Source organism: Thamnophis sirtalis, unplaced genomic scaffold (assembly GCF_051295495.1).
Source record: "Thamnophis sirtalis isolate CommonGarterSnake01/CBP01778 unplaced genomic scaffold, rThaSir2_p1.2 scaffold_2, whole genome shotgun sequence".
In the NCBI taxonomy this organism is placed as follows: domain Eukaryota; kingdom Metazoa; phylum Chordata; class Lepidosauria; order Squamata; family Natricidae; genus Thamnophis; species Thamnophis sirtalis.
The window spans coordinates 45,405,284-45,432,918 of record NW_028261382.1 but is presented as its reverse complement, the minus strand read 5'-3'; the positions used below and the strand labels follow the sequence as shown (position 1 = coordinate 45,432,918).

Sequence of the window (27,635 nt, the reverse complement as noted above, 5' to 3'; positions counted from 1 at the left end):
ATTCTATGCTGATCAGAATTCTATTCTATTCAGAATTCTCTTATTCTATTCTATTCAGTTCTCATTCTATTCTATTCTATTCACAGCTCCTATTCTATTCTGTTTTATTCTATTCAGAATTCTCTCATTCTATTCTATTCTATTCTTTTCAGAGTTCCTATTCTATTCTATTCAGAATTCTCTTATACTATTTTATTCTATTCTATTCAGAATTCTCTTAATCTATTCTATTCTTTTCAGAGTTCTCATTCTGTTCTATTCAGAGTTCCTATTCTATTCTGTTCTGTTTTATTCTATTCAGAATTCTCTCATTCTATTCTATTCTTTTCAGAGTTCCTATTCTATTCTATTCAGAATTCTCATACTATTTTATTCTATTCTATTCAGAGTTCTCATTAGCAATATAGCAGTAGACTTATATACCGCTTCATAGGCCTTTCAGGCCTCTCTAAGTGGTTTACAGAGAGTCAGCATATTGCCCCCAACAATCTGGGTCCTCATTTTACCCACCTCGGAAGGATGGAAGGCTGAGTCAACCCTGAGCCGGTGAGATTTGAACCGCTGACCTGCTGATCTAGCAGTAGCCTGCAGTGCTGCATTTAACCACTGCACCACCTTGGCTCTCATTCTATTCTATTCTATTCTATTCAGAATTCTCTTATTCTATTTTATTCTATTCTATTCAGAGTTCTCATTCTATTCTATTCTATTCTATTCAGAATTCTCTTGTTCTATTCTATTCTATTCTATTCTAATCTGAGTTCTCATTCTGTTCTGTTCTACTCTACTCTATTCCTAATTCTATTCTTATTCTTATTCTATTATTCTATTCATTATATTCTATTCTCTAGCTTGGAGCCAAACAGGGTTTGCAATAATCGGAAGCGACAATTTTCCTGGAAGGTGATAAACAGCATAAGAGTCATCCTAATAATAACAATGTTATGCATTGTGAATAGAATCTAATTAAATACAGATAATCCATGACATATAACAGTTCATCTAGTTCATTTAGAAGTTATAACAGCAACAAAAAAGTCATTTACGACCGTTTTTCACACTTACGGCCATTGCCCCATCCCCATGGCCACGTGATCCAAATTCAGATGCTTGGCCACTGCCTCATATTTATGACGGTCGCAGTGTCCCAAGGTCACGTGATTTCCCCTTTTGCGACCTTCCAACAAGACAAGCCAATGGGGAAGCCGAATTCACTTAACAACCATGTGAGTAACATCAACTGCAGCGGTTCACTTAACAGCGGTTGTAAAACGGGGCAAAACTCACTTGAGTGCTTCACTTAGCAACATAAATTTGGGGCTCGATTGTGGCCATAAGTCGAGGACTACCTGTTTCCCAGGAACAATTCCCAATAGCCTTAATGGCCAAACTGGTTTGCACCAACTGGGAGATCTCACAGTTGCATCGGCCATATCCCTGTGTCCTTTGGACTCAGGATGATGGGAGATGTAGTCCTTGATTTATGACGCTTAGCGTCCGTTCCAAACCACTAGAAAGATCTGGATTAGAAGATCAGGGCTTTCCCGCGGTCACATGATCGCATTTGTGTTGCTTAGCAACCAACCTGCCTTTATGGCTTTCCACAGTGACCTGATCTCAATTTGCGACGTTTTTTTTAAAAAAAATTTGCTGGAAACTCGACATTTCCTTCCAGTTTCCAGCAAAGGTCGCTCGTGGCAGACGATGGTTTCGCTTAACGGCGCTGCAAAAAAGGTTATCAAATCAAATTAGTCCCATGACGGCTCTCCTAACAGCCGCCATGCTTTACAACCGTCGTTCCGGACTCAGCTGCAGTCGTAAGCCGAGGAGTACCCGTCACAATCACGGGTGCGCTGTGCAGGCCCAAACATGTCTTTTAACAGCAGCAAAATAAAATAAAATAAATAAACGTTGGCAACATTTTGTCGCTGCTCACCTTTCTGTCTTGCCCAGAAGTTGAGCTGCAATCCTGCAGGAATTTTTTAAATTTAGTCAAACCGGTGATTTCCTTGTGGTCTCCTCTCCCCGTGTCTGAGCTGTGGAGCCCAAGTGGAGAGGCGCTGCCCCCTGGTGGCTCCAAAGGGAGCACGATGGAGCACGTACGAGCAAGCGAATGAGATGGTTAAAACAAAAGAAAAGGCCTCTTCCAAGAATGACTCAGGTTCAAGTTTTGCTTGATGATTTCATGGCTTCAGAGAGGCAAGTTACAAGTCCTTATTGATGTGCGTTAATTAACTGTCTCGGAGATTTCATGACAGCCAGCCTCCAGAAAAACAAGGTGGATTATTTTGTAGCTGTGCCAGACGGGAGTCTTCTTGCCCGGGGAATATATTAAAATATGAATGGAGAAATCCGAGATCCTTGTGCTCAGGAGTCAGAGACTATATAGCTTTGCTTGTCATTTGCGGCTTGGCTCGCTTGCCTGAGCCAGCTAGAGTTGTCTTTTTCCCCTTAGTTTCCCCGGGTTCCTCTTTAATCGACCGCAGGGTTGACTTAACAACCGTGGACCGTCACAAAATGGGTCGTAAATCCAGATCGGTCACGTGGCCGAACCATTTCAGAAATGTCACTGTGTTGGGCAGGCTCCTTTTACGGCCGTAACTCGAGGACTGCTTGTCTTCTGTCCCGTTGACAGTAACGAGGGAATCCTCCACTTACAACCCTTCGTTTAGTTTTTCACACTTACGACCGTTGCGGCATCCCCGTGGTCGCATGATCCAAATTAAGATGCTTGGCCACTGATTCCTATTTACGACCCGGGGTCACGCGATCCTCTTTTTACGACCTTCCCACCAGCGAAGTCACTGGGGAAGCCAGATTCACTTAACAAACATGTAAACAGATGACAGGTTCACAGAGCTGGAAGGGACCTTGTAGGTCATCTAGTCCAACCCCCGCTTACTTAATGTTCCTAACTTCACGACGGCAGCAATTCCCTGAAGAACTCTGGCAGGAAAGGTCATACTAGGGGAAGAAACTCAACCCATGTCTCACTTAACGACATAATGTTTTTGGGGGGGTCGGTGGTGGTTGTAAGTCGAGGACTAGCTTTATTCCGCATGGAAAAACAGCAGGATCTGAACTCCAACCCCGTAGGGGACGAATAGCAGATGAAGCAAGCTTTTCCAGGAAAACTTTTTCGTTAAAAAATAAACTTTGTTCTTCGATATATATATATATTCCCCCCGTCAAAAGTTTGTGCCACATTCCACACACCTTCACTCTTGTTCCCTTTCCTGGAGTCGATGTACTTTCTTCCCCTTTAACCCAATTCCCCCCCCCTCCTTTGCCTGGCCCAGTCCTCAATTTTTGTTTCCAGTTCACCCCCCTCTCCAAACCAGCGTCAAACTTTAACCAAACCAGCTGCTTGTCTCTTTTCATAAATAATCCACGCAAAACACCCTTTCCGAACAATTGGGCTTTGCGGGAAACTGAAGGGTCAACTCGGCAGGAGTTGGCACAAACAGGACAGTTTTCTCTTTCAACGCGGGCGAGTGCCAAGAATCTCAATATTTTTGTTCACCCTTTCTTGGTAGGAAGGCACAATCCTGGGACTCCGAAACCCTCGGCCAGGTCCTCCAATCTGCCCCGGCGAAAAGGCAATTCAATAGTCTTTAAGGGGTGAAGGAGAGAAAAACGGGTTTTTTTCTGATCCTGGAAACGGCGCTAATCGGTCCTCTTCCACACCGTCGGATGAAGGACGAGGGATGCTTCGAACTTTTTAGACCTTGTTTTTAAGACAATCCCCTTAGAAAAGCGGTTTGTTTCCGGCAATCTGACTTTGCTAAACCTAGTTCTTCGAATCAAAAAAAAATTGTGGATATTCTTTTAGCTTGGATCTTTCTTTTTTAAAGGAATTCTATTTTTCAAGTCACGTCATTTTACAACCCTCTTCTTTTTTCCTCCTCTTTTCTCCATCTCTTTCTCTTCTCCATCTCTCATCTCTTTCTTTTCTCTTCTCCATCTTTCACTTTTCTCCTTCACTTTTCTCTTCTTCATTTCTTTTTTCCTCTTTTCTCTTCTCCATCTTTCCATCTTTCTCTTTTTTCCATCTCCATCTTTCTTTTCTTCATCTCTCCATCTTTTTTCTCTTTTCTCCATCTCTTTCTCTTTTCTCCACCTTTCTCTTTTTTTCTCTTCTCCATCTCTTTCTCTGTTCTCTTCTCCAATTCTCCATCTTTTTTCTCTTTTCTCCATCTCTTTCCCTTGTTTCTCTTCCCCATCTCTTCCTCTTTTCCCTTCTCCATCTCCCCATCTCTTTTCTCTTCTCCATCTTTCACTTTTCTCCTTCTCTTTTCTCTTCTCCATCTCTTTTTTTCTCTTTTCTCTTCTCTATCTTTCCATCTCTTTCTCTTTTTTCCATCTCCATCTTTCTTTTCTTCATCTCTCCATCTTTTTTCTTTTCTCCGTCTCTCTCTCTTTTCTCCACCTCTTTCTCTTTTTTCTCTTCTCTTTCTCTATTCCATTCTCCAACTCTCCATCTTTTTCCTCTTTTCTCCATCTCTTTCTCTTTTTTCCACCTCTTTCCCTTGTTTCTCTCCCCCATCTCTTTCTCTTTTCTCTTCTCCATCTCCCCATCTCTTGTCCTTCTGCTTCATTCAATCTATTCAATCTATTGAATAGAATCAATCTATTCAAATAGAATTCATCCCGGGAGCAAGATCTGGCCTGTAGATTTTTTGAGGAGAGCCCTCCGAGGATCTTTCTGGACTCAACATGGCTTTTGGGGAACTCCTGGAGCAAGTCGGTGGCATGGGACGGTTCCAACTTATTCACACAATGCTGCTGACCATTCCAATCTTGTTCATGGCCAGCCATAACCTTCTCCAGAACTTCACGGCCGCTATCCCAGGGCATCATTGCCAGGTACGCCTCGCCTCCAACAGCAGCGAGTACCCCAATATCACTCATCCACAAGGGGCTGCCCAACTTCTCCGGGTCAGTATCCCCATGGACAGCAAGAAAAGGTTGGAAAAATGCAGGCGCTTCACAGACGCGCAGTGGGAACTCCTCAACGTGAGTGTCACCCAGGTGAACGAGACGGAGACCGAGCCGTGTGCCGATGGATGGTTTTATGACCAGACTCAGTTTACGTCCACCATCATCAGCGAGGTGAGTGACACACCGGGAGGGTGATGAACTGTGAGAAGTAGTATTTGGAGGGAAAATAAAATTGTGATAGGGAGAGATTCTCAGAGCCAAGGCATGTGTCTATCTTGGGTGGAGGGATGGGGTCTCTAACGATTTTGTCATCTTCCTGCTGTTCTTTCCTGACCTAATCAAAATGCACAGGTATAGGTGGGAATCTTGCTCAATAGTAGTAACTGTGAGAGGGACCTTGGAGTCCTAGTGGACAACCATTTAAATAGGAGCCAGCCGTGTGCAGCAGCTGCCAAAAAAGCCAACACAGTTCTAGGCTGCATCAACAGAGGGAGAGAATCAAGATCACGTGAAGGGTTAATAACACTTTATAAGGCCTTGGTAAGGTCACACCTGGAAAACTGCATTCAGTTTTGGTCGCCATGATGTAGAAAAGATGTGGAGACGCTAGAAAGAGTGCAGAGAAGAGCAACAAAGAGGATTAGGGGACTGGAGGCTAAAACATCCGAAGAACAGTTGCAGGAACTGGGTATAAGGAAAAGAAGGACCAGGAGAGACAGGATATCAGTCTTCCGATAACTCTAGCCACAAAGAAGAGAGGGGTCAACCTATTCCCCAAAGCACCTGAAGGAAGGACAAGAAGCAATGGATGGAAACTAATCAAGAACAGAAGCAACTTAGAACTAAAGATACGTTTCCTGACCGTGAGAACAATTAACCAGTGGAACAACTTGGCTCCTGAAGTTGTGAATGCTCCAACACTGGACGTTTTTAAGAAGATGTTGGATATCCATTTGTCTGAAGTGGTGTAGGGTTTCCTGCCTAAAGCAGGGGGTTGGACTAGAAGACTCCAAGGTCCCTTCTAACTCTGTTATTCTATTTTATTCTATTCTATTCATACTGTATGTCTTCTATTCTATTCTATTCTATTCTATTCTAATGGTTTTGCCAGAGCAAAGAATGCCAAATACTTACATGCAATATTAAATTGCTATTCTAGATGTCTTTTGGGCTGTTTTTCAAATGTGATTCTCCTGGTTGGGTAGTTGTTCCTTCTAAACTTCGTAGCACAACTAATCTGCCCTTTCCATACATAATCCCAATCTCAATCTGTATAAACAGATACCAATCTGTTCTCTCCATTGCATACTGCTCTTTCTATACAACTAATTCCCACAACACTGTCAAATAATTTACTAAGACTGTATTACTATTCTTCTTCTCTTCCTTCCTAAGTACATCTCTCTTCCCACATGACTATAGCCATGTCACTTGTATCTTTCAATTTATATTGAATAGGAAATAGAATAGAATGAAAAATAGAATAGAATTGAAGGAGAAATAGAATAGAATAGAAAGAAATAGAATAGAACAGAAAAGAATAGAATGAGAAATAAAATAGAATACAATAAGAAATAGAATATAAAGGGAAATAGAATAGAATAGGAAATAGAATAGAATGAGAAATAGAATAGAATAGAATGAGAAATAGAATAGAATAGAATGAGAAATAGAATAGAATGGGAAATAGAATAGAATAAAAAATAGAATAGAATAGAATGAGAAATAAAATAGAATAGAACAGAACAAGAAATAAAATAGAATAGAACAGAACAGAACGAGAAATAGAATAGAATAGTTGGAAGGGATCTTGGAGGTCTTCTAGTCCAACCCCCTGCTTAGGCAGGAAAGATGATACCTTTAACACCATCAAACTACCACACCTGTGTATCCAATCCTTGGGAAAGACTCAATAAGGCAGACGAAAATGCCAAATCTAGTCTAAACATCTGGCTGGATGTTCAACCAGCCCTAATATTAACGCAGCACCTTGCTATTTGATTTGAACTGAAGTCGAGAGATGTCACCTTTCGAACCTGGGACTTTCTGCTTGCCCTGTGGCATCCCAAGACTTTAAAACCCTCAAAATCTAGACAAAAGGTTGTTGTTGGTTTTTTTTTTGCAAAGTTGTGACTGCCACCATCCAGCCCGGTCCTTAGAAACAGTCTTAGTAGCGATGAAGCGACAGGGAGACAGATGCAATGAAACAACCTGATTTTTCCCCCCATCCTCCAGCAAATAAAGGAGTTAAGTTGCAGAAACCACAGGAAATGTTTTTGGTTGGGGTGGAAATGGAGGGGGGGGCTTGTTGCACACACACACACACGCAATCCAAAGGCCCTGCTGGGCACAGAAAAATCTGAAATCAGTGGGGCGCAATTTACCTGGCACCACTTCTAAGGGAAGGACTGGCCAATTTTTTTGCAGAGAGCAAAAATATTGTTCCCAGCCAGTCTTCCCCAATTTATATTTCTCTTCTTGGTCTCCCCACCCCCCACCCCCGTCCCGTGATTTTCTCAAGCTTGCACAAAGTCAGGTAACCAGGATGCAACTTTGATTTTCTTGCTAAATGGGCAAGATCTGCCTGGCAAGGGTTTTATGGCCCAGGTTCCCAAAAAAGATCAGCCTCTGAATGGCTTGCATTGGGGGCATTTTTTAAAATATATTTTTTTAAAATCACAAGAGAAGCCATTTCAAGTTTCTAGTCCTGGGGGCTCCAGAATTCTGGCAGCTGAAATGTTTTGCATCGCTAGGGGGCAATGCAAGCATTTGAAAAAGAAGAGGGGTGAGGGTTTGTTTTTGTTTTTTAAAACTCTGAAGAGACTCGTAGCCCAGTCCGGTGTAACTTTGAAGGGCTGTTTAGCAACCGGTTGTAAGTCAAGGACTACTTCGTGCCTGTAAGTTGCAAGCATGCCTCTACCTTCAGAGAGACTCCATGCCCCCAAATATACATCACACATTACATACATCCTCTCCATCACATCATCCAGGTGCTAAACACTTCAGCCAGGTATGATCCCCCCCTCTCATGCACACACACACACACCTTTTAATTGTGAGGGTCCTTGGTGCTCCCTGAGCATCCTTGTTTTCTTGCAGATGTTTCATGACCCAACTAGGTAACATCATCAGTGCTAGAAGCGAGTGGGGATTGTGGAGAGGAAGAGGAGGAGGAGGAGGAGGATAGCAATAGCAATAGGAGTTAGACTTATATACCGCTTCATAGGGCTTTCAGCCCTCTCTAAACGGTTTACAGAGTCAGCATATTGCCCCCAACAACAATCCGGGTCCTCATTTTACCCACCTCGGAAGGATGGAAGGTTGAGTCAACCTGGAGCTGGAGAGATTTGAACAGCCGAACTGCAGAACTGCAGTCAGCTGAAGTAGCCTGCAGTGCTGCATTTAACCACTGCGCCACTTCGGCTCAGGAGGAGGAGGAGGAGGGAGTGGAGGAGGAGGAAGAAGAAGGAAGAAGAAGAAGAAGAAAGAAGAAGAAGGAGGAGGAGGAGGAAGAAAAGAAGAAGAAGAAGTAGAAGGAAGAAGAAAAGAAGAAGAAGGAAGAAGAAAAGAAGAAGGAGGAGAAGAAGAAGGAGAAGAAAGAAGAAGGAGGAGGGGAAGGAGGGAGGAGGAGGAAGGAGGAGGAGGAGAAGAAGAAGAAGGAGGAGGAGGAGGAGGAAGGAGGAGGAGGAGGAGGAAGAAGAAGGAGGAGGAGGAGGAAGAGGAGGAGGAGGAAGAAGGAAGAAGAAGAAAGAAGAAGAAAAGAAGAAGGAAGAAGAAGAAGAAGGAAGGAAGGAGGAAGAAGAAAGAAAGAAGAAGAAAGAAGAAGAAAAGAAGAAGGAAGAAGAAGGAGGAGGAGGAGAAGGAGGAGGAGGAGGAGGAAGAAGAAGACAACTGTGGGGTCCTTGGTGCTCTCTGAGCTTAATGGAGATTTTTTTTGCAGACATTTCATTAACCTCACTATGTAACATCATCAGTGCTAGAAGGAAGTGGGGTTTGCTCTCTATGAGCACGGATCATGCTACCCAGTTGGGTCACGAAACGCTTGCAAGAAAACCACCAAACTCAGAGAGCCCCAAAGACCCTCAGTCCTCCTCCTCCTCCTCCTCTCTGCAATCCGCCCCCCCCTTTTTTAGCATTGATGATGCTACCTAGTTGGGTCATGAAACATCCACAAGAAAACCACCAAGTTCAGACAGTGCCAAGAACTTCGCAGTTCAACCCTGAGCTACAAATATTCTTTTCTACTCATACATCTTTTAATGAAACTCCTTTTCTCCCGTGACAGTGGGACCTGGTTTGCGACCGGCTTAAACTTCGGGAGATGGCGCAGTCCATTTACATGGCGGGGGTGCTGATTGGCGCTCTGGTCCTAGGCGGCCTGGCTGACAGGTATGTTGGTCAGCAGGGGGCAGCACTGGGAGAAAGAGGTGAGTAGCGGGCGAACTCCAGTGATCAGGGCACCACGCGGGGATCAAATCACTTTTTTTTTTTATCCCACCAGTAGACTGAGAAGTGCAGTTTGGGTGTTGGGCACAAGGGGGCACTAACTGCTTCTTACCACTGAGGTCTGATTGACACCTGCAATGAGATTCCTTCTCTTTGGAAGTCTGTAGAGATTCTCCGTCATCCAAGGCCATGGTTGTCCCAAAGGTGCTTTTTTCAGGAGGCAACTGGACTTTCTTGTTTTTTTTCTTTTGAAGACCCTTCGCTTCTCCTCCAAGAAGCTTCTTCAGCTCTGGCTAGATGGTGGGGAAGGGAAGGATTGATCCTCCTTGCAGACAGCTGGTCATTTGCATCCTTTTTAGAGGGTCATTGAGGCCTCTTGGAGGTTTATTTGTGTCTCCAGGGTCACCTGAGTGGTGCAAATGGTTCCCATAGTCTGCACTTTCCCCCCCTCTAGGAATCCATTCCTAGTCCCACACCATTCCAAGGGTGCCCATCCTAAATTGTATCAGTAAAAGGAAATGGATCAAATCTTTCCAGATGTTGATTAATTATTGATTAACAGCCAATGCCGCGTATAAGTGAAGAATTGTTTGTGTGCTGGTTTGGGGTGCGAGGTTCTGCTCAAAACAGTTTCGAAATCAGCAACTGTCGATCAACTCTTATTGAGATCATAGACCAGCATAAGATGGGTGGCATACAAACAATAATTTTAAAAGCTAAAAAAAATACACAGTTAAAAAGACTCTATCTAGAGAGATAGATGAAGGAAGGAAGGAAGGAAGGAAGGAAGAAAAGAAGGAAAGATAGATAGATAGATAGATAGATAGATAGATAGATAATAATGATGATGGATGGAAGGAAAGAAAGAAAGATAGGAAAGAAATAGATATAGATAGATATAGATAGATAGATGAAGGAAAGAAGGAAGAAAGGAAGTTTAGATAAGAGAGATGATAGATAGATAGATAGATAGATAGATAGATAGATAGATAGATAGATAGATAATGATGACAGATGGAAGGAAGGAAGGAAGGATAGATAGATAACAAAGAAATAGATAGATAGATAGATAGATAGATAGATAGATAGATAGATAATGATGACAGATGGAAGGAAGGAAGGATAGAAAGATAACAAAGAAATAGATAGATAGATAGATAGATAGATAGATAGATAGATAGATAGATAGATAGAGATAGGAAGGAAGGAAGGAAGGATAGATAAGCAAGAATATGATAGATAGATAGATAGATAGATAGATAGATAGATAGATAGATAGATAGATAGATAGATAGATAGATGGATGATGGATGGAAGGTTAGACAGACAGACACATACATACATACACAAATCTAATTTTTTTTGGCTGCAATCACATGATGACCCCCATCACAATTTACAGCCACAAGTCAAGGACCCGATTACAGTCATAAGTCGAGTCATAATTACAGTCGTAAGTTACGGACCACCTGTATCTTCAAGCACGCACACACAGACAAGCATACACACAGACAAACACACAACCCCCCATTTTCTTTTGTGCCTGCTGGGCTTCTCAAGAGCAAGGGGGGGTGGATGATGGTCTCTTTTGTTCCCCCTGCAGATTCGGCCGCCGAGCCCTCACCATCTGGTCCTTTTTCCAAATGGCCGTGACGGGAACCTGCGCTGCTTTCTCGCCCAATTACGCCTCCTATTGCTTCTTCCGCTTTCTCACCGGCATGGCGCTGTCAGGATTCGGCCTCAGCATTGCCTGTTTGAGTAAGAGCCTCAACTTTAATCTAGACTAGAGGATAGCAGTTAGACTTATATACCGCTTCATAGGGCTTTCAGCCCTCTCTAAGCGGTTTACAGAGTCAGCCTCTTGCCCCCAACAATCCGGGTCCTCATTTTACCCACCTCGGAAGGATGGAAGGCTGAGTCAACCTTGAGCCGGTGAGATTAGAACTGCAGATAACAGTCAGCTGAAGTGGCCTGCAGTACTGCACCCTAACCACTGTGCACCACTGTGCCACCTCGGCTCTCAAGGGGGACTTCGAGGCAGGGTCGAAACGAAGCTCTTGGTCTGGGACTCTGGGTGGATCCCCTGGGCTCCCCCCGGCCAAGGATTTCCCAGTTGGAAGCCAAGAATCCAAGTTAGAAATTCAAGTGAGGGCTGAAAGAGCTTTGACCTGACAGTGGTCTAGACTGTTTCCCTTCCTCTTATGAAAACATAGGGGGGAAGGGAGGTGGGGGTCATAGTGGGGAGGGGGGAAATATAGTTTGTGCCAGCTCTTAAAACAACATGAATGCACTTGTATACTGTTGCCTTTTTCCCCCTTTTTTTTAATTTTAGTATAAAACAAGAAGCTGAATATATCGATGAATAGTAGAAATACACCGAAGTGAGGAGCAGAGGGAAAGAAGAGGGAAGGGTAGAGAGGGAGGGAGAGAGGAATGGAAGGTGGGTGAGATGGATGGGAGGGGGAGAAAGGAGCGTTAGAGGCGGGGGGAAGTAGGAGAGGGGAATGTTGGAGGGGAGAAAGGAAAGTTGGAGGGGGGAGAAAGAAAGGGTGTATGGAGGGTTGAAGCGCTATATTGGTTTTGTATTTTGGGGAATATAAGGAGGGTTGTGTTTATCGCTCAATGTTATATATTCTCAATCATGCACAGTATATATGTGACTGTATGAAATGAAAATGAAAAATGAAATAAAACATTGAACAATGAAAACATACGATGAACGGTTGCAGGAACTGGGCCTGGCTAGTCTAGGGAAGAGAAGGACCAGGAGAGACAGGAGAACAGCCTTCCAATATTTGAGGGGCTGCCCCAGAGAGGAGGAAGAGGGTCAAGCTATTCTCCGTCACGGCCTGCTCGAGCTTCCCGGCTGTTATCAGCCAGCGAGCTGATTCAGAAAGCCACCTGTGGAAGGATGGAGAAAAAGGAAAAGAGACCACAAGGAGAGTCACGCCGAGATTTACCAGCTATTTCCCAGTTAATGTTGAGACTATAGAAAGAGTGCAGAGAAGAGCAACCAGGATGATGAGGGGACTGGAGACTAAAACCTACGATGAACGGTTGCAGGAACTGGGCTTGGCTAGTCTAGGGAAGAGAAGGACCAGGGGAGACAGGAGAGCATCTTCCAATATTCGAGGGGCTGCCACAGAGAGGAGTTAAGGGGTCAAGCTATTCTCCAAAGCCCCTGAAGGCCAGACAAGGAAGAATGGATGGAAACGGACCAAGGAGAGATTCAACCTGGAAATAAGGAGGAATTTCCTGATAGGGAGAACAATCAACCCATGGAACAGAAGTTGCCTTCAGAAGTTGTGGGAGCTTCATCCCTGGAGACTTTCAAGAAGAGACTGGACTGTCATCTGTCAGAAGTGGTGCAGGGTCTCCTGCCTGGACAGGAGGGTGGGCTTGGACTAGATGACCTCCAAGGTCCCTTCCAACTGTTCTATCCTATTCCATTCTAATTAATTCTGTTCTGTTCTGTTCTATCCTGTCCTATCCGTCATAAGTTAAAACATTATTAATATTAAGATAAAACTGGTGGCAGAGTGTTTTCTCCAACGGATCCCTTCTTTTTCCAGTTGTGGAATGGATTCCCACCCAGTACCGGACCATCACCATTGCCCTCACCGGGTTGTCTTATACCCTGGGGCAAATACTTCTCGCAGGCTTGGCCTACGCCATCCGGGACTGGCGTTGGTTGCAGCTGGCTGTTTCGGCTCCTTATTTGTTCTTCCTCCTTTATTCCTGGTACGTGTGTGGGGATGATGGGTGAGGCGACCTTCTCCCTCTTTTCCCAGAGGGCTCGCGCTTCGGAAGGCAAAAGGTGTTGTGTGGCCTGCCAGAGGCCAGTGGAGCTGGCAGTCGATTCAGAGAGTGAGGAGGGTTGGGGAGGAACCTGAGCCAATCCTGGAGTCTGGGGAAGGCTCTGAGGAGGGCTCTGTGTCGGAGGCAGTGAGGGGGCCAGAGCCGTCTGACAGTTATCAGCTGCCTTCGGAGTCAGACATCAGTGGGGCAGAAGAACAGCTGGAGCCTGTTCCCAGTGTGCGCATGCGGAGAGTTGCCAGATGAAGGGAAGAGCTAAAGAACAGGGGTCGACTTGGGAGGAAGGCCACAGGTGGACAGTGAATGGCCCCTCCCAGAGGGAATAAAAGAGGAGCGACAGGGGAGTGGAGTTTGCAGGAGACCATTAGTTTGTTTAATTGGTTCGTGACTCTCCGAGACTCTTTGCCAACTTTTGCTGAGATCGGCCTGGCAGCTCTCCAAGCCAGATAAGGTCTGTGACTGTAAATCCTCCTTGCGCAGAGCTGCCAGACGAAGGGAAGAACTAAAGAACAGGGGTCGACTTGGGAGGAAGGCCACAGGTGGACAATGAATGGCCCCTCCCAGAGGAAATAAAAGAGGAACGACAGGGGAGTGGAGTTTGCAGGAGACCATTAGTTCGTTTAATTGGTTCGTGACTCTCCGAGACTCCTGGCCAAGTTTTGCCGAGATCGGCCTGGCAGCTCTCCAAGCCAGATAAGGTCTGTGACCGTAAATCCTCCCTTGAAAGACTTTGCTGGATGTGAAAGAGCAGAATTCACAGTCAATTAATAAAAGGGTTTTTTGTTGGGACAAGGAGTTTGCTTCATGCTCTTGGGAAGCCTCGGTCAGGACAAAAGGTGGCGGTGACAGGTAAAAGAGAAGAAGAGAGGGATTGTGGCTGTGTGTAAGAGTACAGGGAGTCCTCAACTTACGACAGCCCATTTAGTGACCGCTCCAAGTTACTACGGCACTGGAAAAAGGGACCATTTTCACACCGTGGCAGCATCCCCGTGGTCATGTGACCAAAATCCAAATGCTTGGCAACTGGCATGTACTTACGACAGTTGCAGGGTCCCGGGGGTGGTGGTGTCAAGATCCCCTTTTGTGATCTTCTGATCAGCAAAATCAATGGGGGAAGCCATCGCTTCACCACTTAACAACGGAGGGGATTCACTTAACAACTGTGGCAAGAAAAGTCGCTAGACGAGACAGCCATTTAATAACTGCCTTGCTTGGCAACATAATTTTTAGGCTCGGGGGCTGTTGTAAGTGAAGGATTAACTAGAGTTTGGTAGGTAGATTTGGTAACCTGTGGAACTCACAGCCACTTGGATCTTCTATCTTGCAGGTGGTACGTTGAATCGGCTCGCTGGCTGATCCAGTCCGGCCAGGCCAATAAGGCCGTTGGGGTTCTCCAGAAGGTGGCCAGGATCAACAAAAAGCAGGAAGCGGGTGCGAGAATCACCACAGAGGTATGGAAGAAACACGGGGGTGGGGAGGTGGGAAATTCAACAAGCCGTTATACAAAATTTGCCGAATCTTTGCAACCTTGGAGATTGTCCCGATTAGGTAAAAGTTCCCCCCGCACATACATGCTAGTCGTTCCCGACTCTAGGGGGCGCTGCTCATCTCCGTTTCAAAGCCGAAGAGCCAGCGCTGTCCGAAGATGTCTCCGTGGTCAGGTGGCCGGCATGACTCAACGCCGAAAGAGCACGTAACGCTGTTCCCTTCCCACCAAAAGTGGTTCCTATTTTTCTACTTGCATTTTTTATGTGCTTTTGAACTGCTAGGTTGGCAGAAGCTGGGACAAGTCACGGGAACTCACTCCGTTACGCGGCGCTAGGGATTCGAACCGCCGAACTGCCGAAAGCTCAGCGTAGAAAGTAGAAAAATAGGAACCACCTTTGGTGGGAAGGGAACAGTGTTCCGTGCACCTTTTGGCACTGAGTCATGCCGGCCACATGACCACGGAGACGTCTTCGGAGGATGGTTGAGGACAGGAAGGCCTGGAGGAACGTTGTCCATGGATCCGCGATGGGTCGGTCGGACGCGACTTCCCAACGAACAATAACGACAAATATCAAGTACTTAGGGGCACAAGGAAACAAGGACCAGCAACTTAATAGCTGGCCCTCAACACTCCAATCAACATCTGAAAAACTACTCACCGCAGACACCGTGCAAATGTCACACGCAGAATAGCGGAAAACACACACTCCGCTAGAGAGCAGGTCCTCGAGAAGGGGTGCCAGGAGGAGTCCGAACGCTCGGAAGACAAAATGTCCCGTCCCGATGACCGAGCCAGACTGGATCCTGGGGACGCTTATATTCTCCTTCGTTCGCGATCAGTTTCCGCTCCTCTTATAATTTTTCTCGCGCGCTTTTGCTTCTCCCCGTTAGGTTCTGCTTTCCAGTATGGAGAAGGAATTGTCTTCCTGCAAGTCCAGCTACACCATTTCTGACTTGGTGCGCACGCCGAGCATCCGCCGCATTTTCTTCTGCCTCTCCATGGTGTGGTAAGCGGGTCAACCTGAAGGACAGCTGTCCTTCAAGAAGCCACGTCCTGTCGGTCAGTTTCCCAGGAAGAGAAAGAGGGAGGGGGTACGCTCTCTATTTGAAAAGCCCACCGTTTGATCGACAGTCAAAAGCAGGGATGAAGCAATGTTTTGGGGAGGGGGGCTTAAAGCTTTTTCAAGGGTGAATTGTTTTGTTTAGAAAGTGTTTCACATCATAGTGAACAATTAATTTAATCTATCTATCTATCTTTCTTTCTTTCTTTCTTATCTCTTCCTTTCTTTTTCTGTTTCTTTCTTTTTTCTCTTCCTTCCTTTCTTTTTTCTTTCTTTCTCTCTGTCTTTTGTTTCTTTCCCCTTTTCTTTCTTATCTCTTCCTCTTTTTTTTCTTTGTTTCTCTCTTTTCTTTCTTTCTTCTCTCTTCCTCTTTTTCTTTCTTGCTTTCTTATCTCTTCCTCTTTCTTTCTTTTTCTCTCTTTCTCTTTCCTCTTTTCTTTCTTATATCTTCCTTTCTTTTTTCTTTTTTTCTCTTTCTCCCTCTCTTTTCTTTCTTCTCCATCTTCTTTCTTTCTTTCTTTCTTTCTTATTTCTTCCTCTTTCTTTTCTTTCTCTCTTTCTTTCTTTCCTTTTCTTTATTTTTTCTTTCTTATCGCCTCCTTTTTTCTTTTTTCTCTTTCTCCCTCTCTTTTCTTTCTTCTCTCTTCCTCTTTCTTTTGTTCTTTCTTTCTTTTTTCTTTCTCTTCTTCCTCTTTCTTCCTCTTCTTCTTTCTTTCTTTCTTTCTTTCTTTCTTATCTCTTCCTCTTTTCTCTCTCTCTCTTTCTTTCCTCTTTTCTTTCTTATAACTTCCTTTCTTTTTTCTTTTTTTCTCTTTCTCCCTCTCTTTTCTTTCTTCTCTCTTCCTCTTCTTTCTTTCTTTCTTTCTTTCTTTCTTTATCTCTTCCCTTTCTTTCTTTCTTTTTTCTTTCTCTCTCTTTCTTTCCTCTTTTCCTTATTTTTTCTTTATCTCCTCCTTTTTTCTTTTTTTCTCTTTCTCCTTCTCTTTTCTTTCTTCTCTCTTCCTCTTTCTTTCTTTTTTCTTTCTTTCATACACTTCCTTCCTTCCTTCCTTCCTTTTCATTCTTTCACTACCCATCTCTGCAAATGACTCGGAAGGGGGGAGCCCTCACAACTCAAAACCATTACCGTTAAAATCTTACAAGCATTTCAAATCAATAAAAACAGTAAAAAAAGCCCATTAAAACAATTAAAAAAAACATTAACATATCTATTATAATTAGCAACCTTAGCATTCCCTTAGCACCCACACCATTCATACTTAAGACTGCCACTTTCACTTAATGACCTCTGCAAAAAAACACCTATCGTAAATCCGTTTGATGACTACATTACAACTACAGGCTGCATGAGGTCCATAACTCGAGGACTACCTGTTGGAAGAGTTCAGGGAGCTTTAGAACGAAGGGGTCCTTGAGGGAGATGGTGAGGTCTAGAAACATGGAACATAAATGGATCGATAAATCGGTGGACATCCTCCAAATTGCTTTCTGTGGTTTGGTGAAGAAGTCAGCCTCTTGACCAATAATGGTGGAACTTGGGGCTGGTTGTTAAAACTACGAAATCTTCAGCCGTCGGGAAACGACAACTCAGAGCGATTGTGTTTTGTGTACTTCAGGTTCTCTGTCAGCTTCTCCTACTACGGGCTGGTCATGGACCTCCAAAATTTTGGGGTCAGCATTTACCTCATCCAGGTGATCTTCGGAGCGGTGGATTTTCCCGCCAAACTGATTGTCACGATCACCATGAGCTACATTGGACGGAGGGTCAGCCTCACCGGCTTTCTGCTGACCGCCGGGACCATCATCATCACCAACTTATTTGTGCCCTTGGGTGCGTATGTTGGCTGATCTGCCTGTTGTGTGTGTTGTTCTCCCTCGTATGTCAGCCTTCAGGGGACTTCCTCAGAAGAAGAACCAGCCAACTGTCCAGAAGATTTCGTCCCAGACCAGGAGGAGGTTGTCTGCTGAGAAAGCTGAATGTTTTGAGATGGGTGGACTTCAACTCCCAGAATCCCCCAGCCAGCATGCTTTAAGAGGGGTGGACTTCCACTCCCAGAATCCCCCAGCCAGCATGCTTTAAGAGGGGTGGACTTCAACTCCCAGAATCCCCCAGCCAGCATGCTTTAAGATGGGTGGACTTCAGTTAACATTAGCATTATTTTTCCCCAGATACTTCTATTTATTGTAAACCTTGCATTTCATACCTTCAAACAGAGAATATATATTGTAGAATGAAAATGAGGCCTTTAGTTATATTAGATGAAATAATTGAGACGGTAAATATTATTTGAAGATGCAGATGTTAAAGATGGGTGGACTTCCACTCCCAGAATCCCCCAGACAACATGCTTTAAGAGGGGTGGACTTCCACTCCCAGAATCCCCCAGCCAGCATGGTGTTGAAGTCCACCCCTCTTAAAGTTGCCAAGATTGAGAACTATTGCTCCAATTATTCCATCGGTATTGATATTTAATCTCAGAACGGTGTAATTAAAAGGAACAGAAAGATCATTTAATCCAACCTCTTCAATGTGCAAGAAAATCAGTTAAAATACCCCAGAGATGTGGGGTAAAATTGGGCATGGCTTGCTTAACAACCGTCTTGCTTAGCAACGTAAATGTTGGGCTCGCTTGTGAGTGACGACCACAATTGAGACCCCAACACTTACGCTGCTAAGTGAGACCTGTGTTAAGTGAGCTTTGTTCCTTTTGCGACCTTTCTTGCCCAGTCGTTAAGTGAATCTGGCTTCCCCACTGACTGGGCGCCCCAGACAGGGACGCAAAAGGAGGTCACCTGACCCCTCTGGGACATTGTGACCGTCATAAATACGAGTCAGTTGCCAAGCAACTGGATTCTGATCACGTCGTAACCAAAGGGATGCGGGAACGGTCGTTAAGTGTGAAAAATGGTGATAGGTCCTCCGGTTGTAACTTTGAAAGGTTACTAAATGAACTGTTGTAAAATCCTGACATTATTTTGTTCCGTATTTTGTCCCCCTGTTTCTTTCTGTAGAAATGCAGACGCTGCGGACGGCGCTGGCGGTCATCGGCAAAGGCTGCCTCTCGGCGGCCTTCAACTGCGTCTTCCTCTTTACGACGGAACTCTACCCGACCCCTGTCAGGTGAGGGGAGCTGCCTTTAAAGCCCCCTCGGGTTACTTTCGGAACTGTAACTCTGGGGACAGAATCCCCCACCCCCACCGGTTCCTGGGTTCAAATCCCTCACATCTCCAAGTACGGGTAGTGCTCGACTTACAAACGTTGAGAGCCGTGGTGGCGAAGTGGTTAGAATGCAGCATTGCAGGCTAGCTCTGCCCACTGTCAGCAGTTCGATCCTGACCGGCTCAAGGCTGGCTCAGCCTTCTGTCCTTCTGAGGTCGGTAAAATGAGGACCCAGATGGTTGAGGGCAAGAGTGTGTAAAGGGGTTAGAGATGGCTGTAAAGCACTGTGAAGTGGTATATAAGTGCTATTGTGCTTCCTTCCTTCCTGTTTCTGTCTCCTACCTTTCTTTTCTCTGTCCCTCCCTTTCCCTTTCTTTTTGACTTTCTTTTCCACTTTTTCCTTCCTTCCTTCCTGTTCCTGTCTTGTACCTTTCTTTCCTCTCTTCCTTCCTCCCTTTATCCTTCCTTTTGACTTTCTTTTCCACTTTTTCCTTCCTCCCTTCCTTCCTGTTTCTGTCTCCTTTCTTTCCTCCCTCCCGCCCTCCTTTTCCCTTTCTTTTTGACTTTCTTTTCCACTTTTTCCTTCCTTCCTTCCTTCCTTCCTTCCTTCCTTCCTTCCTGTTTCTGTCTCCTACCTTTCTTTCCTCTGTCCCACCCTCCCTTTCTTTTTGACTTTCTTTCCCCTCTTTTCTTTCCCTCCCTCCCTCCCTCCCTCCCTCCTTCCTTCTTGTTTCTGTCTCCTAACTTTCTTTCCTCTGTCCCTCCCTCCCTCACTTTCCCTTTCTTTTTGACTTTCTTTCCCCCTTTTCTTTCCCTCCCTCTCTCCCTCCCTCCTTCCTTCCTTCCTTCCCTCCCTCCTTCCTTCTTGTTTCTGTCTCCTAACTTTCTTTCCTCTGTCCCTCCCTCCCTCACTTTCCCTTTCTTTTTGACTTTCTTTCCCCCTTTTCTTTCCCTCCCTCTCTCCCTCCCTCCTTCCTTCCTTCCTTCCCTCCCTCCTTCCTTCTTGTTTCTGTCTCCTAACTTTCTTTCATCTGTCCCTCCCTCCCTTTCTCTTTCTTTTTGACTTTCTTTTTCCTTCCTTCTTTCCTGCCTTTGACAACAGCACTGAAAAAAGTGATTTATATGACCGGTTTTTCCATCACCGTCTCCATGGCCAACGTGATCAAAACTGGAGAGTTTGACAACCGGCATGTCATTTACGACAATGGCAGGATCCTGGGTTCAAATGATCCCCACCTGGGATTTCCCAGCCAGTTTAGAACGAGCACAGTCAATGGGGGGGGGAAGGGAAACGGGATTCACTTAACAGCGGTGTGATTCCCGTAACAATGGCGGTGTTTCACTTAACCACCGTGGCAAGAAAAAGCTGTAAAATTGGGCACGCCTTGCTTAGCAAATGCCTTTGTTTAGCAACGGAAATTCTGCTCCCGATCACTTTCATAAGTCCAGGACTGGTTAAGCTTATCTTGGTGAGGAAAGGGGTCTAGAGTTTCAGGACACACACCCCCCCCGTTGTGGCCCAGCAGGAGCCATTGGAGCTGCCACCAGACTCCGACAGCGAGGGGCCCTATGAGTCGGCTCTGGAGGATGTGGAGGACCCTGCTCAGGGTTCCGACTCTAAGCAGGGCGCAGAGAGGCTGGTTGGCCACCAGGAGGCGCCTGAGTGGGGAGGAGACAAGGGAGAGGGAGCCGGATGCCAGCAGCGAGTTGTTCCTGGATGCACGCCATCGAAGAGCTAATAGGCGTCAAGAACAGTTGCGCAGTTACAGGAGGTAATTGCACTCAGCTGGTGGTAATTAGGCTCCTCTCCAGACTATAAAAGGACTGCTTGTGCACACGCCCTTTTGCAGAAGTCAATGCAGGAACTAATGTTGGAGAACATTATTGTGAGCTTGGCAGGCTGGATTGCTGCCAAGGCTGTCTGTTATGCTTGGCTTTCAGCCACCGAGGTTTATGTTTCCTGTTAATTAAAGTGCTGTGAAATTCCAGTTAAGCTTGTCTCGGCATTTGTTACTAGACGGAGGAGGGGGTCAGAACACCCCCCCCCCTCAACCTCACTGATCTTTGCATCCTCTTGCAGACAGACCGGGCTGGGTTTTGGCAGCACCATGGCCCGCGTAGGGGGCATGGTTTCCCCATTGACTAACGTCTTAGGGGATTATTACCCCTTCCTCCCGCCCATCGTGTACGGGGCGCTCCCCATCGCGGCCGGAATGATCGCCTGTCTTTTGCCGGAAACTTTGAACGTCCCGTTGCCGGATACGATCGAAGATGTTGAGAACAGGTGAGTGGCTCTCGTCGGGGTTACGCCGGGCGATTTGGGCCCACTTCTGAACTTGGCAAATTCTTTTTATTTATCTCATTTGTTAAAAAATTGCCTCTTGGCTGTATGGATGGCCCATAAATCGAACGAACGAACGAATAAAAAGTAAGAAGATAAAGACTAAATAAAGGAAGTTCTGATCAGAGAAAGGTCAGCGGTTTGCCGGTTCGAATCCCTAGCGCCGCATAACCGAGTGAGCTCCCGTGACTTGTCCCAGCTTCTGCCAACGTAGCCGTTCGGAAGCAGGTTAAAAATGCAAGTAGAAAAATAGGAACCACCTTTGGTGGGAAGGGAACGGCATTTCGTGCGCCTTCGGCGTTGAGTCCTGCCAGCCACATGGCCACAGAGACGTCTTCGGACAGCGCTGGCTCTTCAGCTTTGGAATGGAGATGAGCATCGCCCCCTAGAGCCAGGAACAACTGGCACAGATGTGCGAAGGGAACTTTTTCCTTTACATTTATGCTGTCTGGGGAATTCTAGGAATTGAGTCCAGCTATGTTGGATGGGGAGTTCTGGGGAGTTCTATGTTCTTGGGAGTTGAAATCCATCTACGTTGGCTAGATAATTCTGGAATTAAGTCCATTCTGGCTGGGGAATGCTGGGAGTTGAGTCCATCCCTCTTACTTAATCGATGTTAATTGCACGACATGATGGAGATGCTTTCCAGCTGACCTACGATTTATTCTTCCCTTTAAACCCCAGATCCAAAAAGACGAAAAAGAAGAATGAGGAAGAGATTGCCCAAGAGAAAATCCTGCTCCAGAGGCAGGACAAAGTTTTGTTCAAAGAGACCTGTTGACCAAATGATTGTGGACATGTATTTGCAATTTTTTTAAAAAAGGAAATTTGTTTCCGTTCTTTTTTTCTCTTTTTCTTGTATTTTACTGCCCCTTCCCCTTGAGTCAAGGATGGGTGATCTCTGAGCCAAGCCAGCCTCACTGGGGGGGAACTCATTGCTGTGATAATAAATATGGGAAGGGTCTTCTGAACATGTGCAGAGTGTATTTCCAAAAGCAACCTCTTGGATTGCCGGGGATTCCTTCCTTTAGACAGGAGTTCCAAACCACAACATTATTTTCTGCCAATCTGTAATATTTGCCATTTTCTTCTGCTTCTTTTTTCAAACTGGGGTTGTCTCAAATCTCGGATTGGGAAGATTTTCCTGATCTTGTTGCCTGCTTGCAATAAAGTGGTTTATTTTTCGTAGTTTTTTTAAGAGGGATTGGATAACCATTTATCTGAAGCGGTGTAGGGTATCCTGTCTAAGCAGGGGGTTGGACTAGAAGACCTCCGAGGTCCCTTCCAACTCTGTTATTCTAATCTATTCTTTTGAGATTTGCACTTGAGAGCAAATTCTGTTCATTTCATGGAGGAATTTTTGGGGTGGTTTGGTTAATTGTCTTCTTGGATTTCTTTCTTTCTTTCCTTCCTCCCTTCCCTCCCTGTCTACCTCTTAACCTATCTCCTTCCTTCTCTTTCTTTCTTTCTTTCTTTCTTTTTCTATTTTCTCTCCTTTTCTTCCTCCCTTCTGTCTACCTCTTCGCCTATCCTTCCTTCTCCTTCTTTCCTTCCTTTCTTTTCTCTTTCCTTTCCTTCTTTCCTTCCTTCCTCCCCTCCCTGTCTACCTCTTCGCCTATTTCCTTCCTTCTTCTCCTTCACTTCCTTCCTTAATTCCTTTTCTCTTTTCTTTCCTTCCTACCCTCCCTCCCTGTCTACCTCTTCACCTATCTCCTTCCTTCTTCTTTCCTTCCTTCCTCTTTTCTCTCCTTTCTTCCTTCCTCCCCTCCCTCTCTGTCTACCTCTTCACCTATCTCCTTCCTTCCCCTTCTTTCTTTCTTTCTTTCTTTCTTTCTTTCTTTTTCTTTCCTTCCGTTTCTCTTTTCTTTCCTTCCTTCCTTCCTTCCTTCCTCACTCAAGCTTGGGGCTTGAGAAATAGATAGCAAATGGGTTTTCACTTACCATGGGAGACTTCCAAGGTGCTGACCCAACTTTGTTGGAGACGATGCACTGGTAAACCCCAAGATGGTTAGGTGATACTTTGCAAATGACCAAATCCCCAGGACTGGAGCCTTCAGAGGAGAGAGAGAGAGGGAGGGAGGGAGGGAGGGAGGGAGGGAGGGAGAGAGAGAGAGAGAGAGAGAGAGAGAGAGAGAGAGGGAGGGAGGGAGGGAGGGAGGGAGGGAGAGGGAGGGAGGGGCCAAGGAAGGTGTAAGAGTATATTTTTCTGCCTGCCTATCCATTCTATCCTCTACTCATCCATCCTTCCATCTACCAAAAGATCTATCTGCTTCTCTGTTTTTCCTCTCTAGCCATTCCTTCCTTCCTTCCTTCCTTCCTTCCTTCCTTCCTTCCTTCCTTCCTTCCTTCCTTCCTTCCTTCCTTCCTTAACAATTTCTCAGATGGGTCCTTCGTGATCACCCGTCCACGAATTAACCAAGTTTAGCCCTGCTTAGCTTTTGCAAAACACCAATGCTTTCAGGCAGCCAATGGTAGTTAATTCTTCGGCGCCAGTGATGGGCCACATCTGGTCGTGCCGTCCATGAAATAAACCAACATCCTTTGGAAGTTTGCAATCATGGCTTCTACAAGGCTGCGAAGGGGAGGCGTGTGTGTGTGTGTGTGTGTGGTCTCCATCTCTTCAAGACGGTAGCCCAACGGCTCGACTATACCAAGAAGGCATCAGTCATTTGTCCTTGCGGAATTTTTTTTGTCTCTTCTTTTGGCAAGCAGAGAAGTTAATAAGTTGTTGTTTCGTCTGGATTGGGAAAATGAGGGGAATAAAGTCCATTGTTCAAATCACGCTGGCTTGTGTGGTTGCGATCAGGGGCGTTGAACGGGGGGGGGGAAATGTGCGTTTGTGTGTCAGAGGGCAGTGTGTGGTGTAAAGCCATCCGTTTCAATTAGAGCAGTGTTTCTCAACCTTGGCGACTGTTAAGTCCGTGTGGACTTCAACTCCCAGAATTCCTGGGGAAATGGCTGGAGAATTCTGGGAGTTGAAGTCCAGAGGACTGAAAAGTCGCCAAGGTTGAGGAAGACTGGATTAGAGGGTGATCTGGAGGATGGGAAAACATGGAAGTGTTGGATAACCAGGTTAAGGGTGAGGCGGGCGTGCAGCAGGGGTGGGGTGGCTGAGATGCAACCCTTGAGCCAACCTGACCCAGAAGGAGGGCTACTTCTGCCTCCTGAAGGCGACTGCCCCCCCCTTCCTTGGGCACCACCACTACAGTTGCGATCCAATCTCACTTCAAGCCGAAAAGAAATAAAGAGGGGAAGAAAGTCTTGCATTTTGCAAAAGAGAACCAGATGTGAAGTCTACCCCTCCAAAAACAAGAAGGGGACTGGAGACTAAAACACATTAGGGGACTGGAGGATAAAACATATGAAGAACGGTTGCAGGAACTGGGTATGTCTAGTTTAATAGAAAGAAGGACTAGGGGAGACATGAGAGCAGTCTTCCAATATCTCAGGGGTTTCCCCAAAGAAGAGGGAGTCAAGCTATACTCCATGGCACCTGAAGGTAGAACAAGAAGCAATGGGTGGAAACTAATCAAGGAGAGAAGCAACTTAGAACTGAGGAGAAATTTCCTGACAGTGAGAACAATTAAATCAGTGGAACAGAAGTTGCCTCCAGAAGTTGTGAATGCCCCAACACTAGAAGTCTTTAAGAAGATGTTGGATAACCATTTGTCTGAAGTGATGTAGGGTTTCCTCCCTAGGCAGGGGGTTGGACTAGAAGACCTCCAAGGTCCCTTCCAACTCTGCTATTGTATTGTATAAGGAGAATGGGAAGGGGAGGGAGGAAAGATGGAGAGGTGATAAGGGAGGGAGGGAAGGAGGGACGAAGGAAGGAAGGAAGGAAGAGGAAGGGAAGGAGGGAAGGAGAGCTGGATGGACGAATGAAGACAGGAAGGAAAGAAGGGAGGAAAGGGAGGGGAAGGGCACTGGTTGGTTCAGAACTGTGAAAAATAAGATAAAATAAAAGGAGGGAGGGAGGGAGGAAAGGAGGAAGGGAAGCAGGAAGAAAGGGGAGGCAGGGAGGAAGGAAGAAAAAGAAGGAAGGAGGGAAGGAAGGAAGGAGGGAAGGAAGGAAAAGGGAGGGAGGGATGAAGGAAGAAAGGAAAAGGAAGGGGGAAGTTGAGACAGATGGGTGAATGAAGAAAGGAAGGAAAGAAGGAAGGAAAGGGAGGGGAAAGGCATTGGTTGGTTTTGAAGTGTGAAAAATAAGATAAAATAAAAGGAGGGAGGGAGGAAAGGAGGAAGGGAAGCAGGAAGAAAAGGGAGGGAGGTAGGAAGGAAGGAGGGAAGGAAGGAAGGAAGAGGGAGGGAGGGATGAAGGAAGGAATGGGGGAGATGGATGGATGAAGAAAGGAAGGAAAGAAGGAAGGAAGGAAAGGGAGGGGAAGGGCACTGGTTGGTTTTGAAGTGTGAAAAATAAGATAAAATAAAAGGAGGGACGGAGGACAGTAGGAAGGGAAGCAGGAAGAAAAGGGAGGGAGGTAGGAAGGAAGGAGGGAAGGAAGGAAGGAAGAGGGAGGGATGAAGGAATGAAGGAAGGAAAAGGAAGGGGGAAGGAGAGACAGATGGATGAATGAAGAAAGGAAGGAAAGAAGGAAGGAAAGGGAGGGGAAGGGCACTGGTTGGTTTTGAAGTGTGAAAAAAAGATAAAATAAAAGGCGGGAGGAAAGGAGAAAGGGAAGCAGGAAGGAAGGAGGGAGGGAAGGAAGGAAGAGGGAGGGAGGGAGGGAGGGATGAAGGAAGGAAGGAAGGAAGGAAGGAAGGAAGGAAGGAAGGAAGGAAGGAAGGAGGGGTGGGTTTCAGCCAGTGTTACTGCCGGTTCGCGCATGTGCAGTTCAATGGAAATTGTTCGGCGCATGTGCAGAACTAAAAAAAAAAAGATTGCAGTGACCGGGGAATTGGTTTGGGGCGTGGCCAGCCTGGGTCGCTGCCGGTTCTGCGATCCAGGCTGGCATACCACTACTGGTAGGAGCCCACCTCTGCTTCCACCCACCCCAGGCCACCCCTGTTTCTGAAAGAGGCCAATCTTCCATGCCACTCAGACTATAAGGCAGATCTCTACTTGCAAAAAAAGAGGATTTTGCTTCAAACCTCTGAAGTTTTAGCAGCTTCCCAAGACTTGTGGGCCTTCAACTCCCGGAAACCCCTAGCCAGCTCGCCATACTGGCTGGGGAATTCTGGGAGTTGAAGTCCACAAAGCTGCCAAATTTGGAGAGCCCTGCTTTACGACGCCGGAGCCCAGAGATGGGGCTGGTGACTTTATGAAAATGTTCTTCCTCTCCAGATGATTTGATAGGTCAACAAGAAACACGGCTGAAAGGTCTTCCCTCCTCCATTTTTTTTCTTGCAAAACTCCGTCGTGGTGGTCAGGAGGCATCTCTGCGGCTTCCTCCAAAGTTCTCCATGACCACCAAAAGACCTTGGACCTCCTCCAAGCGCAGTTAATCTCTAACAACTGCCATGTGAATGATACACCCAACCCCACCGTCAAGAGGCTTCATCTCTTGCGTGAAGTTGCTCTTTGGGTTGAAAAGTCACACCAGGAGTTGGATCCCTCGGTGTCCTTTTTCACACTTCCATCCGTCTGGTGCTGTCACACTTTAACCTGGAGCTCAAGTAGAACTTGACTCTGTCCTGGTTCAACTTCTTGGAAGACCAGGGTTCCCCCCAGCCCCCCAAAAAGAGGCTTTTTCTACGGAAAGAGAGAAAATAGTTTTTTGCTGGATGGAGAACGACCCGTTCCACCAAGATTAGGGAAGGCGGTATATGTATTGCTTGAGTCCAGAAGAGGATTCCAAAACTGCACCCTTCATCTTTGTGGCTACTAGAGAAGGACCTCCTGCTTTTCTGGAGGAAGAGAACCTGAGTTGAAGATCCTTGGGAGATCTGATTGAAGGTTTGATTGGAGTTCTGGCTGAAGATCTTTTGAAGACCTGGCTGAAAGTCCTTTGGAAATCTGATTGAAAGTCCTTGGAGGTTTAGTTTAAGATCCTCGGGAGAAACTGGTTGGAGGTCCTTTCGAGATCTGGTTTAAAATCTTTTGGAAATCTGGTTGAAAGTCCTTGGAGAGCAAGTTAAGATCCTTTGGAGATCTGGTTAAAAAAATTTTTTGGACATCTAATTGAAGGGCCTTTGGAGATCTGGCTGAAGGTCATTTCAAGAGCAAGTTAAGAGCCTTTGGAGATCTGGTTAAAGGTGTTTTTTGAGATCTAATTGAAAGTCCTTTGGCGATCTGGTTGAAGGTCCTTCGGAGAGCAAGTTAAGAGCCTTTGGAGATCTGATTGAAGGTCTTTTGGAGATCTGGTTGAAGGTCCTTCGGAGAGCAAGTTAAGAGCCTTTGGAGATCTGATTGAAGATCCTTGGAGTTCTAGTTTAAGACCCTTTG

At 45.8% G+C, this 27,635-nt stretch overlaps 1 protein-coding gene across 1 annotated transcript; it reads left to right on the top strand.

Annotated features, from left to right (window-relative positions):
• The first annotated feature begins 4,436 nt into the window (after positions 1 to 4,436).
• Positions 4,437 to 22,670, top strand: LOC106554759 (solute carrier family 22 member 6-A). Its single transcript, XM_087705271.1, has 10 exons — positions 4,437 to 5,112; positions 9,227 to 9,330; positions 10,991 to 11,145; positions 12,960 to 13,128; positions 14,531 to 14,654; positions 15,583 to 15,698; positions 17,369 to 17,583; positions 18,765 to 18,873; positions 20,993 to 21,196; positions 21,938 to 22,670. Exons 1-10 carry the CDS (start codon positions 4,717 to 4,719, stop codon positions 22,032 to 22,034), a joined length of 1,689 nt encoding a protein of 562 aa, XP_087561397.1. The 5' UTR covers positions 4,437 to 4,716; the 3' UTR covers positions 22,035 to 22,670.
• The last annotated feature ends 4,965 nt before the right edge of the window (positions 22,671 to 27,635 follow it).